General features: G+C 38.7%; 1 protein-coding gene across 17 annotated transcripts in view; it reads right to left on the bottom strand.

Moving 5' to 3' along the window:
- Positions 1 to 7833, bottom strand: part of trol (terribly reduced optic lobes) — a 182242-nt gene extending 174409 nt beyond the window's left edge. For 8 of the 17 annotated variants that reach the window (XM_076625589.1, XM_076625595.1, XM_076625590.1 and 5 more), the window contains exon 1: positions 7392 to 7833. In XM_076625589.1, coding sequence (XP_076481704.1) covers positions 7392 to 7469 — 78 coding nt within the window. In that variant the 5' untranslated portion in view covers positions 7470 to 7833. The remainder of the gene's footprint in view (positions 1 to 7391) is intronic. The other 9 variants (XM_076625600.1, XM_076625596.1, XM_076625592.1 and 6 more) reach the window with 3 other exon arrangements.
- Between the last annotated feature and the right edge of the window lie 6957 nt (positions 7834 to 14790).

Below are 14790 nucleotides of genomic sequence, written 5' to 3'. Positions count from 1 at the left end.
TTTTTCAGGCTTCCACGGACCCGATGGAACGCGTAATTTGAAAAGTTAGCCAGGCTCCGTACAAATGCCGGTCGATCTTACTTTTGGTTGCCATGATTTGTGCGGTTTCTTTCCGTACGGAATAAGAAGAATCGCCTTAATTGAGATGCTCGGTCTTTCATCGAATCTTCCATCCAATGGGTCGTGGATTCAGCCTGCAGAAGAACAACCGTACAACCGATTTTCTAGCTGAATCTTTGATTCTTCGAATGAATATCCGAGGGAAACTAAACTGATCGATAAGGACATTCTTATTTATAAGACTTTAAATGGTTTCCAATGTCGCGTTTTAAACAAGATTGGCATCGATCGACGATTAAAATTAGTCCACTGGCGAATTTTACACGTTAGATTCGACAACTCCGTGCGGTTTTTAATAGTTTGGAAAACAATCGAATTTTTCAGAAGCTCAACCGATCGCTTCTCTTTTTCGTTAGTTCTCGGATTGAAATCTTTATGGACAAGATAGAAGGAACAGACGCCGAATATAGATTCGTTTGACTTATTGAAAATTATGATAAATATTCCAGCGTACGCTGACGTGCAAGAGTTTCCAACTAGACAAATTCCCCGCTTTGTATCCCAAAAGTCGTGTCTGGAAGAATTTTAATTAATTATTAGGTGTAAGGATAGACGAGTAAAAAAAGAATAAGAATACAACATCAGTTACGATCTTTTTAACATAATAACGCTATTTGTAATAATATTTCTGGAATACAAAATGAAAACTCTATCCGGCCAGAAACCTGCATATTACATGTTCCAATGTATATTTTCCACACCACCGTACATTATACATTTTTCTATATTATATGCATTCTCTATGTATTTTCTTATATCCAAATCGGCGCAGATTCGCCGCTAAATCGTAAGATTTTCTGAATCGTATGAAACGATAAGATCATTTTTCTCTACTTTTGAATATATACAATTAATACATGTAAGTTCTGCACTGGTCGTACGAGTCAAGGATTAATTTATTGATGCAACACTATCATCGACAGTGGTGGTCACTACGTATCAAAGTATGTGGATAAATGATTATTAATCAAAATAGGAAGAAGCGTGCGATTCTCGAGTTTTAGATTGACCGACACAAGTTGAAGAGAGGAAGTCTGTTCTCAAGACAATCGAATCACCGATGAACCGTAACCATACCGGTGTCCCCGGAATAGACCATTTTAATTCAATATCCGTTTACTTCACAGTCGACTTCGTCTCACGTTACAACTCATCCCAATAAAAGAAAAAAGGTATCTCCTAGTGGAAAAGGATCGTTCGACATACAAATTCAATTTGAGAATTAATTATTCATCTGGATAGTTTCACGTTTGTTTTACGCAGCAAATCTCTCATGAAGATTGACATATCCGTAAGTACGAAAAGATCTGTTTGTTGCTGAAACCAAGGAAACTAGATGATAGAGATTTATTTCAAACAAAGATCAGTTTCTATTCTTCAGCGTGGTAATTGATCGAATGCCTTTTCCCAAGGCAACCTCGATTAAATATTCACCAGTGAATCCTTTAATAAACATTTGTTTCCTAACTGATGAAATCTTTTCTCCTCTTCTTCAGAATAGAATATTTCGTATGGCACTTGGTTAATTCTTTAGAACGACAAGAGAGCGAAGAAGAGTAGGAGAAATGATATAAAAATAATAATTAGTAATAATTTATAAATATTGTCATTTCAATTTCGTGTATCACATTTAGAAAATATAATATCTGACACTGAACTTCATTTCGTATGGTGAATTACTATTTCAAGGAAAACGAGCAAAATTATGGAATTTGTTAGAAAAATACCCCCATTTTTATGGAATGTAACAATAAATATTTATTACTTTGTTTCTCTTTCTATTGTATCTTTGCTATGCATTTTTATAAATTTTACATTTCTTATATATCTTCGCACGTGTCTTTTTGAATATAAAATTTACACTCTTATGTATCTGGAAATTTCAGCCATCCTTTCTATCTTCTCCATCTTGCGTCGTATTACTTTTTACAACTTTCACTCTGATTTCTTTCAACGTTTCACGCTACAATCCTGATAATTCCAATAATAAACCGTATGTTTGTCTAAACATTATCGGCTTCTATTGCGACGAATACTTCTTCTGAATTCGGCCTTCTTCTTAAGAAAGAAATCAACTGACACAGATAACTGAACAGCAATGACTAATAGACGTCAGGTGATAAAGAGCAAATGAAAAGAGGAACTGTCTTATCAAAATTTCCACATTCGATGATCGCGCTTGGTACAACTATGCGGTACCAGCCTATCATTTATTGACATTCTAAGCGGACTCCAGCATCCTTCAACAGGCTAAACCGATCATTCTCCTAACAAAGATTTACATTGTGTTGGCAACTAATTAATTGCGGATTTTATCATTAAGTGGTATTGACAAAATCCGCAATCACTTAGTTGCCAACCCGTATATAACCGAGATGCAGAATCCTCTTTAAAAACTCTGAAACACGAGACATCGAAAAATATAGAACATTTAACAAAAGAGATCTCATCGTGCTAGGTTCATGCCTTAAAGATCGTTGCTCCGATTCCGCCTATAAATACCGCTCTATAAATGCATTTGCACGGTTCGAAGATTTACAGAAATTTCTCTGTGACCAAGCCAAAAACTATTCTTCTGAACGTACCAAGTATACGTACTTTGGCGGCAGATTCGCCACACTGTTCGCTGTTTCCAGTCAAACTGACCGGTTTGCGGCAAACGCGTTACTGGACGCGATGTTGGATACCGTAAATAGATAACGTAATCATGCGTCCAGTTATCGCACGATAATTCAATAGGACGATCACTGTTCGTATTAGCCGACCAAAGACGAGCCTTGGCTACATTCGCGATGATCATTTTGACCTGGCTGTTTCCATATCTCAGATTTGTCCAACTTTCTCAACAGCTGAATAAATCGATCTGTATTTCTTAATGTTAACGTTTTCGTCAAAAACCTGCACTGTGAAAGTGTACGTGCCTTTGAACGCGCGTTTCGTTGACTTTTAGCGAGAAAAGAAGCATTGGAAGCTCCCAACCTTCTCATATTAACAGTCTTATTAAGGAATTTTCTTCTTTTACGAAATAAAGAATTAACAAACTAACGTGATTTGTCTGCGAGCTTTAGTTCCAACTTTTGAATATCAACGTTCTTATTCTTGTCGTAGCCACAAGACGAAGAGAATTTCTTTTTAGAAACGAAGAAAACGTTTGCATTAAATACCTCGCTATGTGTACGTATGCTCGCGTTGAAATTTTCGTGTTTCAAATTTTACCATCGTAATCGTGATAGTCAGATGGCGTTACAGAGTTGATGGAATTTCAAAATGTTCCGCGTAACGCGTATAATATAGCGCAAAAGCTTTCGTAAAGATAGTGAGCGGAACATAATGAAATTACGACGGCAAGAGTAAATCGAATCAATCGAGGAGAAAATGACCGAAACGATACTGGAACAGAGTAACGTGTATATAGGCGATCCGATGCTGCTAGATATTTTTTACTTCCACGTAGCACAGAATGGTAGTTTAGATTTCAGTGAGTTTTATTTTAGAATAGCGGCGAACAAGAATAGCTTAGGGAGTCTGAAAAGTAGATCAACCAGATATCACGATTATCGACAAGGTTTCAAGGTTCTTACCATCTCTCGGCCTGGATTTATCAGATTATCAAGTATTTTGCAAACATCTTTAAAAATTGGATTTAGCACTAGAAAGGCCAAACGCTATAACATAACGTAAATCTTGTTATTCTCAAAAAAACCTTAACGTCGACACTCTGGTCACGATTACAGATAACTGGAAACATCTCTTACATCGATCGAATTACACAAACCAAACACACGTTCGTCGAATCGCTATCAACTAAGAAAACGAAAAATAAATGCCGCTGTATCAATCAATGATTTTCGTAAGAATCAAATTTGGTGGAGTAAGAAGGAAAATGATAAAACTCTGTCTACTAAAACAAAGTAACTTAAACTTTATTTCGACCTTGCTGCCTTCTCTCAAGTCCTTCTCCATTCAATTGTATCTCTTTCAACATTAAAATGTACCTCGAGTTCCGACAAAATATACAAAAATTATTATCGATTCGTCGTTTCAACTTTGTGCTACAATTGCAACGACATGGAAATGTAGCAATTCAATTTGATGTTCTATCTATATGATAAATATATAATAAACATATCTAAACACAATTTGATATTCGATTACGAGTATCACAATAGTGAAACCAAGAATTAAGTACCAAACAATGCTACAAGTGCAAATAAATATTGTTATATTGTAATTACAACACCATAAAATATCTTACATGATATTCCATTACATCGTACTATGTTGCTGTACGTTACATTGGATTATTATTACGGCACTGCTAGACGTAATTTATAAATCCAGATCGGCCAAATGAAGAAATCGTACAGCAAGAAAACCAATCCGCTATACCAAAGAATAATTTGCGATTTGTAATTCTTCATATACAGATTTATATTATATTATTATCATTAATACTTAACGAATATGCCTGCAAAACTATCGACGATAATGATTCAAAAGCGAATTTTTTCTACATCGGCTTTCCACTTTTTCTGAAGAAACATATTAAGCGTTCAACTAGGGGGAAAAGCGTAGCAATGCAAAAATCCATCGACAGCGGATGACATTTCGACGGATTGGCAGTTTGCAAAGCTGACGCGAGCTCTGTCCGCGCCTCCAAACTTCTCGATGTGATCGGAATACGATCGAGTCCCGCGAATTATTCGTATCGCGCGAACCTTTACGAATAATAATCGAGGAGAAGCCAAAGCAGAGACACGGATCGATGTACTTGTTGATCACGTCGCCATCGTTTCTCTTTCCACGTCTGTTTTTCGTTTAACTACCTCGCATGTCTGTACTATGCGCAACTATGTAAGTGCATTAGTGCAACAATTATATTTAAATATATACTTCGACTATAGAATTTGTAGTATAGTAGTCATCTGCGTGACTATATTATCTAATAACAAGTTACTTTTTACATTCTTTTTACATTCTAATCGTTACTGCATCGTATTCTTGCAATTAGAATACGGTGACACAAGCATATTCGAGTTTTTACACGCATGTAACTATAGTAATTCAATAGAATCAAAAGATTTCTTTCCTGTTAAATATTACAACCGCTACTCTGTATCGGATATTTCATACATCTCTGTGTGTCATATACTTTCGTTTAGCAACCTTGCATCTCCGTACTACGCGACTATGTAGACACGTTAGCGCAAGAATTATATTTAACCAGATTAAACACGACCGGTTTCAAAATTTTATTGAAAATTGTATATTCGTCGTTATTTCTTTTGTTCGTCTAACTGTATCAATCTCTCAATTTTTGTTGATATAAGAATTTACATAAAGTTAGAGGAACAAAAGGAATAGCGACGAACGTACAATTGGAAATTAAATTTTGAAACCGGTCGTTTAACCGGACCTGGCAAGCTTAATGTTAAACGTATACTTTGTCCGTACAATTTCTATATTCTGCGTGACTACTCTGTACAATAAGTTACGACTTTTTACACTGAGACCATTGCCGCATCGTATTCTTGCAATTAGAATACGGCGACGTAAGCATATTCAGGTTTTTGCAGACATTCAGTTAATAATTCAATAGAGTCCAGGGATTTGTTTTCTGTTAAATATTATAACGGCTGCTTTGCATTGGATATTTCGTACACTTTTCTACGTCGTACACCTTCTGCACAATTTTATACTTTTAAATACCCTGGTAAACATCCATAGTCTATTTGTAACGTACACGCCGTGTAACTACACCGTAAAGCAAAAACGCTGAATGTGTAGTCAACGATGTGCTGTTACCCTATCATTCGACTAAGCTGTTTGACTATCAGGTATGTACATAATCTACATAACCTTATTGCTTCGCTGTACCAAATCACTAACACTATTTGACCACATTGCACAATTATGCTGAAACGAGATTACGCAAGGCACTCGCGTATTCTGACTCTGATTTACGGCAATCCGCGAGCTCCGGATTTTCCAATAATTACGCTGCCGATCAAATTTATTGAAACAAATCAAAGATAAAAAATGCGGCGCCACTGGCATATGATGCGCGTTTCGTATTAATCTTAGAAATACGATTACGACATAACAACCTTAATCATTCCACTATGTAAGCTTTATCGAATATATTAATAAATTTTTTATGCAATTTATTCCAGGTCTCATAACGCACGACCAGCATACATTGTTCGTCGTAACTCGATGACTCAAGAGTACCACTTACAGCCAATGTCCAAGGCTGACCATGTAAACAAAGCGTACAAGAGCGTCCAAAGGAGCGAAACTTGGAAATTCGGCGACGAAACCGAGCACTGTCGAAACCGATGTTACCCCTGGCCAACGCGTAAATTCTACTTTGGCCAACAACCAAAGTGAGTCTGTCAAACGTACCTATGAATCCTCCGATATAAAAAAAAAACGAACAATTTTCTTGCAGAAGAATAGATGATATAACAATTCCAAATAATTATCAAAGTCCTATTAAGTCAGGATTGCCAATCGAATATCAAACAGAAGATCGTATATCGGGTATTGTTCAGCAACGTATAGGCTATCAAAGCGATAGATAAGGCCGGTTCTCAACGATAAATATGCGAAGATGCTTATCGTTTCCACGTAACACCGGTACATGCCTCGAATAATCACGGTGAGTGAACTTTAGGAGGCGGTTACGAGACTTGCCAAAAAATTCAATCGCCTGGTGCCAATTGGCCAGCGATTCCTCGTTCTTTCATGTTCCTGAATGTTGGGCTAGTGGATGGTCAGTACCAGGGAGGATATTTTTCACGTTGTTTCCACAGGTTTCACAGAAATTCCTCTATCACTCTGTGAAGTTCTCGGCCTAGATATCTCATACTTATTGAGCATCTTGAAAGAAACTCGAGGTATCTATAATATTCCGAGAAATTAGAACAAGTGGCTTATAAACTTCTTAACATATCTTCTACAACTTACAACTTGCGACCACATCGATCGGTTAGTTCAAACTGGAAATTTCTATGATTCTTTAGAATCTTGAAAGAAACTTGCGGTGTATCTACGATATATTCGGAAATTAGGATGAACGACTTATAAATCCTTTGAGGGATTCTCTAGAACTCGACCTAGCTAGCTAGCTCTGCCATTCGCTCAAACTTCGTTCTAAATCCACAGACGTTCGATTCGGTCTGAAAAGTCACTGGTCCCAGTCATCGTATCGCTTTAGTAGTGCTCGATACGATTAATCGTAAAGGAAATTAAAGATCAACTGTACTTGCCTCGGATGCGTGCACGAGGGCGGCGTTGGCGACGAGCAGCAGCAAGAGGCAGCTCCTCAGCGAGCTAGAATCCCTCATGATGGGATGTGGACCTGTTAGCCCCGTAGTTGAGCAGCGTGTCCACCGGTGTTCTTCTCTATGTACACTGGGTTCGTCGAGGGAACCTCTCGTCAACGCATGACGAGGAAGAAATCGCGCGACCGGTCCCCTTCTTCCAAGGACACTTCGATCTGGACCTTCACGGAGCCGACTGTGAGGACCACACTGCGAGGACCGGCTACTACGGGCAAACTTGGACGTACAAACTGGTCTGAAGCGACAACGCGGGACACGCAGGACCGTACAACAGCGTACCGGTGTTCGGTAGCGTCTGAAAGGCCGAGCGCGCCGGCAAGATAAAACTTTTTCAAAAGCCCGGTGCTTTTCCCTCACCCCGCCGACTCGCCGACAGATTCAGCTGCGTTCCCTTGCGCTCCGCCGTTCTGTCTCTCACCCGCTGACTTCCTCTTTCTCTGCTCTCTCCGTCCACGGGGCTTCCCTCTCCTCTCTGGCCATCCACCTCTTCCTCCTCGCTCGCAACCACCAATTCGCGCCGTAGCTCTGTCCTTTGCTAGTCGTCTGCCTTCCACTAGCGCGATATTCCCCCACCATTGGACCACAGCTTCCCCTCCTCTGCTGTTGTCTCCGGCGCGTCTTTCTCCGTCGTGCTCCCCACTCCACGCCGTCTTTCTCTGGCTGCCCCCACTCCGCGATATTTTGCGAGGGTCTAACGTCTTTGTCGCTCGCCGAAGGTAGCGGTGCATCTTTTTCTCGCAGCGGATTCTTTCTCTACACGGAGAGGAGTAAGTTGTTCCTGCCACGGACACGATCGTTCCGTACTTACGCACGAGGCGACTAGGATCCAAAAGTGGACGTACGCGATTTTTTAACAGGAGAACTATCGCATCGATCGAGATCACTGGCTTTACGATTTCATTTGAAAACTCCTATCTCGTGTTACATTTTTTTCCACGACGATGTAATGATCTTTTTATTTATTCAAAATCAAAATAATTTTGCATCGTGGCTGCTTGTAGCAATAGCAGCCGCAATGACCGGTAGTCGTCAAAGTGTAAAATGCTCCTACGATCTGTTTACCGAATCCGAATTAACCAGTTCCCTCGGTGTGTACATCTTGTCAGGCGTTTTTTAAATTTTCATCGGGTATCGTTCGATACGGCGGCGTCGATTATCAGGGAAACTGTGGATCCACCATGACGCTAACGCTGGAATTATCACAGCGGTCGAGATGACTGGTTTTACAATTTTATAAACGTACTAACCTTCGTTTAGAAATCATAATCTTGAATGGATTAATAATATCAAAAATATACCGTTTAACGTGGAATTCCTTTTGTAGGAAAGTAACAAGTCAATAAATATGCAAATATTCTATTATTACGTATTTTTTAAAGACCAGTCGATCAGTTTTGCTAGAAACTTAGCTTCGTTTTAACTGTCGATAGTTGTACTGTTAATGAGTCCAGGATCAAATTGCAGATCATAAGCGCGCCGATACCTGCACAACTACGTCCGTTATGTTAATCGTCGATGACTCGGTTATGTCAGATAATTAATTTTGGCAACGATCGGAGAAAGTGACGCGAGAAGTCAGATCGTCGTTCATCTTTGGTCTTGAACTATTGTTAAGCGACGGCGGAGAAAGTTACTGGTGTCGTGCAGCGCAGTTAATTAATTGGCAAGTTGTTGCTACCATAGCCGGATATCGCTCCATTTGTTACGTTTCTCGTGGAATAAACGATGCAGGTTCCTTTAAAAACTATCGTAGAATATTCTTACGTAAAGCTGCACCAGGATCGCGAACAAGGGAACAACGTATCAAACCTTTGGAAACATCCTACGAGAGAGATCCGTGCCATTTGCGGACCAAACTAATAAATTCACTCGTCTCCTTCTTCTTTTTTCAGGGGGATATTTTTAACGCAAAAATAATCGATTTTAAAGTATTTCGTCGTTTTACGGTTCACCGATCCGTTCAGTTTTTTCTCTAATCCCGCAAGCCAGTCGAGGCTGTCCGCTTGAAAATTCACGAGACAGCGAATCGAACGGCCATCAGCAGCGACGAGTCATACCGGTAGGAAAAAGAAGATATAAAAAAAAAGAAGAAGAAAAAAAAGGAGAGGAGAACCGCGTGCTTTCGCCGACGCGTATTCCCTCCTTGTCTCGCTTGACACGACCTCTTCGTCCAACTGGAGGATCTGTTGCGCTCAGCAACAGATGCGAGGGTGATCTTTTTTAAACGGGTCAACCTCGCCTCACGCGTATCCGCCCGCGTTTTCACCAACGAGATGCATCCTGGACCAGCATAGACGGTGTAATTATAACAGCCTGTCTGTTAATCATAGCAAAGGAAAAAAAGAAAAAGAATGAAAGAACAGTCGCGCTAATTCATGTCGAACCGCGAGCAACAGATTATTCGCGAGGATCGAACTGCCCGTCTATTTACCCTCCAAGATCGTTATGTGATATATAGATACTGTTTTACCTGCGATCGAAATTAGACCACGTTTTTGGAATATATTTTGTATCGTTTCAAGAAACAAGCGTGTCACAGGTTGCTCGATAGAATTTTGTTTGTATTGTACCTTTGACCAGTTAGCTGTTTTCGACGAGAATACACGTCATGCGTAAAAGGTAGCTAGAATTTGATGTTTAGATTGCAATTTAGTAATTGCGGTAAATTGCAGTAATGAAATTAGAAGATAGAAACAGTGATTTTTATGTTACAGGAACTGTAGATACCCTGTGTCTGACGATTATACTCGTCGTCGGTTACTTTTTTCGGCACGTTACAGGCACACGCTTCTCAAAGCTTTCTTATATTAACAAATATTGAGAAATCGGCTGATACAAGAATTCACATAAAGTTGGAAGAACAAATATCGATGAATGTAGAATTTTAAAATAAATTTCGAAACCGATCATTTGATCCGGTCTCTGATAGGCTCAGTGTTAAGACAATCTGGCAAATGTACCTAATTAACAGAGAATCTACGAGAAAGCTCGTGTCGACGAAGAAACATTTTTTTTAGCCAGTCTGTTAATAACAATCTGTGTCACCATATACGAGTTACGAATGCAATAAAAGAAATCGAACCTTCGCACACATTTCCAACGACTAAATAATAAATAAACCTCTGGAGGACGGGCAAACACATAAATGTGTCATATTTTGATCAACGATCAATACGTATGCTAATTTCAACATTGCTGTCTGTTGCTTACGATTTCACTTCTAGGAAAACTCTACATCTTCTTTTGTCTCTATTATTGGGTTGGCAACTAAGTGGTTGCAGGTTTTGTCAATACTATCTAATGAAAAAAACACTTAGTTGCCAACACAATGTAATTGTTGAGAATTTTGGATCTTAATAACCGAAATAGTGGTATAGGAACGCTAAATTTACATTTGGAATTAATATTAGAATAATTAAATATTTATTTGGTGAGCGATTTCTAAGATATTCATCGATACGTACTTGTACGCGTCTCAGCACTTTCTTCCGTACCTGACTGTTAACCGACTGTACGGTTTACATTCATTTATTTTCGAGACGCCGCGCACACACATACTTCCACACACTGGCATTCACACACAAGTATTTCTACCACGCATCTAACCTAGTCTAACACATAAAATTATACATATCTCGATAGTAATACGGCGGGAAGATCGCCGACATACAGACAATGTGAACGATAAAGCGCGAATGCCGACAAGCCGAAAGAGTCGGAAAACTTGAATAAGCCTAACGGCCATCGATATATTTCGGCAGCGCAGTCGTTGCTCGTTAGTTGGCCATCGGAGAGTCAAGAACGAAGAGTCGTTAATCGAGAGTTGTCATATCACACTATTGCATTTAGTTCGAGTTAAATAATCGTTTTCTCTTTAATCCACTGTAATAAATCCATCTATCAATAAATTGTCACATAGGATAGAGACCAATGAAAATTCTAATTTCTAACATTTCTGAATAAAGAATTTCCATAATATTGGGTTGGCAACTAAGTGTTTGCGGATTTTGTCATTAGCTGGTAATGACAAAATCCGCAATCATTTAGTTGCCAACCTAATACACTCATACACGCGTTTGCTCTCTCTATTCCGAGATATAAAAGCTCAACACTAATGTTACAAGCCAATTTCATTTCTTCGCCTATCTTCTAGCAAAGATTCTAATAAAATCGAACACCTGATCTTACATAGTGTTTTAACACGTTCGTCGCCACGTCACCCATATCTATGTGACGGGTGTACTTCCGTGGGGGGCCCGTCACCAAAGTATGGGTGACGCTCATCTTGTTATATAGGATATACAACATAAAAATATTAAAAACACGTTATACCATACTTTTAATTAATTTATATTCTGGATAATATATTACATTATTCTATATCGCATGGTATTTCTTAAAACATTCCAAACACATTTAGGCTCATCCTTAGGCACCTCGAACAATAGTTGTAGACTTCGTCATCACTACTCTCCTCACTTTCAAATATATTTTCACGCTGTTTACTGAACATTTTGAGGATGAAAAAATCACAAGTATGCTTCTCGACTAAACGAAAGATCTGAGATATCTGCCATGAGATCCCTCGGAATACTTTAGCTGGAAAGCCTATCGCTTTCTCCATTTCAGAACTAAATAATCTTTTCATTACAATGAATCGAAGGCGATAAACAACGAATGTCGCTCTATTTACGTTCCCCCCGCAGGAAACTTGGCCGAATCACACTGGGCGACGAACGTGTTTTAAAGCGCCTTAAAGCTCGTAGCCAAATCTGCCTTAGACGCGGCGAATCGTTCAAAGCGTGCAAGTCCGAGTGGAACTCAAGCAGCAATAGATATGCCATTAGCAATTATTTGTTTAGTCTGCGCGTTAAAATAAGCAACGTACATATTATCGTGAAATAGTAGAACTGCGTTCTATATTTTCCGTTCTCCGTACTTCTCATTGTATATGTGGATACATAAACAATGATAAGTTTGAAGAATTTCCGCGCTACGAATTGTGGCCAAAATTCTCGCAGCTTGTGCGAAATAATATAATTGTGCGAGATGGCAAGTACATCCGAAAGTCTTCTTAGCATCGACATGTTCGTGAAAATCAGTGACATGGAACATCGGACATCAGTGACAAATATCGAACATGCAAATTTCACCATTAACAATTAAAACCATCGACGAAGAATAATACAAAAATAAATTTTTCTATTTTTTCGATAAAATATATGCGCCAGGAATTCTGCGTATTATATCAAAAAAGAAAAGGAAAAAAATAGGAGGATAAAGAATCATTTAGATTTCTGTAAAATCCTAAGCGAGGAAATTATTCGAAACTACTGTTACATTGTGAAAAGGGAAAACGCCGACCTGCGCTACAAGTAAAACCACAAAGATTAGTCAAAGGACATTGTCCTAATTATATTCCACCAACCGAAAAGAAAGAGGCTCCCAGCCGACTCTGCGTTGTCTGTGGCGATACAAAAGAGGCGGTACAGAAGAACGCAGACATAAAGAAACAAGATATTATTGGGAAAACTATAGCGTCGGGCTATGTGCTGCCCCGTGCTTTATATTATATCGTACAGAACATATTACCGGCTATTAATTGTTTACGCTAATAAAGAATCCTATTTTCCGTGTCCATGAGCACAACTATCGTTCCTTCGCACCCTACGCCCCGATTTTCACTTTACTATGTTCGAAACGTAGGACATTAATCAGCAGCGATAGATATCATAATTCTAACGAAGAAAACAAATCTAATGAAGGAACAAACCTGATCACTTTTGCCGCGTTAGGACGAAAAAGACACGAGCGTTAAAATGTAGAATATTATACTTGTCTCCAATTTACACCTTTTTGCCCGTACGATTAACTTTCCCTTTACCCGATTAACCGATAAATGAAAATAAATAAAATTGAAATTAAATGAATAAATTCTAAATGAAATGTGAAATCAAATTTAGAAACCGGAGGTTTGATTTCGCTGCGCCCTGTGTACCTTCGCGTCTTTCAATTTCCCATAAATGCATCGAAATCCTCAGTTTCTAGCGTTGGATTTGGCTCGTATATAGGTTGGCGAATTATTCCAAAAAACGTGATGCATGTCAATTAGAGGAGTACCGAGTGACAAGGGGAGGAAAGTGAAGTACTCTTGTTGACGAAAGCGCATACGCGTGGACAAGATCGGAGGAAGATATTCGCCACGAATATAAAGCAAGTTAGCCGGTACGAAGGGAAAAATGTTGAAATAAATTTCCTGAATACAAAGAAAGCTCGGCGATTTATAGTCTGACAGCTGAATTCTTCGATCGCGTGTACCCTTCGGTAGTTTTTAGACGCCGGCTCCACTCCTTTTATTTGATCGGAAGACCAGCTATTTCCAGTCTTTTAGATACAAGCCTCTACCCGACTTTCTTTTTCTCCCTCTTCTTTTTAAACAGCCATGCCTGTAATGAATTACCACCGCGTCATGTCCATATTAAGTTACGTTCGCTTTACAAACTTACGATAAATTACGTTTACGTTATACGACTATGATAAGTGTCAGGCTTACAACTTGTACTTAACATCTGTGAGAGAATAAGTGCGGTAACATTAACAGTGAGTTAATTTACACCCACTATTATTTGTTCTTCGTTCTGGTTTTCCTCATCCTCTTACTGAATCACACTTTAGATAAGTCACTATTAAATCATACTTCAGATAAGTAACTATTAGATCATACTTGATTCAATTGAGATCGAAACGCATACAAGTCATTCGATCATTAGAAATAACGCTTGAGTGTTTAGTAAGTATTTCTTAGAAATTATGAAATTATGAAATGTCCATTGACATTCCCTTTCAATTGTGTATGAATCCTGAAATGCACCAACAACCGTTGGATTTTCGCTATTTTTCCGATGTACAAAGTAAATAGACTTGTACAATACTTGTACAATATAATGTATAAGTGTAGAAAATAAATTAACACACGATACGATAGAAAATTAATAACGAAGATAGAGTCGATGCAATTTTCTCGTGATAATCATCGTGTATCATAATATACGATAATAGACTGAGTGAAACGTACTAGCAGTTGGCAATAAGATCTAGGCCGAAATGTGTGACTGTCAGAGTATTAAATGATTGCATGGAAGAATTTGTTATCCGAAGGAACGGAATAACGTAGAATGTAGAACGAAGCAGTTTGGAATATATTTTGTGAAACAGTAGCGAGGAGATAGAAAAATCGGATTAAAGAGTTAAGTAAATTAACGGGATCTACGAACTTGTCATTTCGATCATCTTTGTAAATCAGTGACGGCAAATTAAGAATTAT

The sequence above is a fragment of the Bombus vancouverensis genome, chromosome 16 (genome assembly GCF_051014615.1).
Source record: "Bombus vancouverensis nearcticus chromosome 16, iyBomVanc1_principal, whole genome shotgun sequence".
Classification (NCBI taxonomy): domain Eukaryota; kingdom Metazoa; phylum Arthropoda; class Insecta; order Hymenoptera; family Apidae; genus Bombus; species Bombus vancouverensis.
The sequence above is the reverse complement of the archived record's forward strand: the minus strand, read 5'-3'. Positions and strand labels throughout refer to the sequence as shown.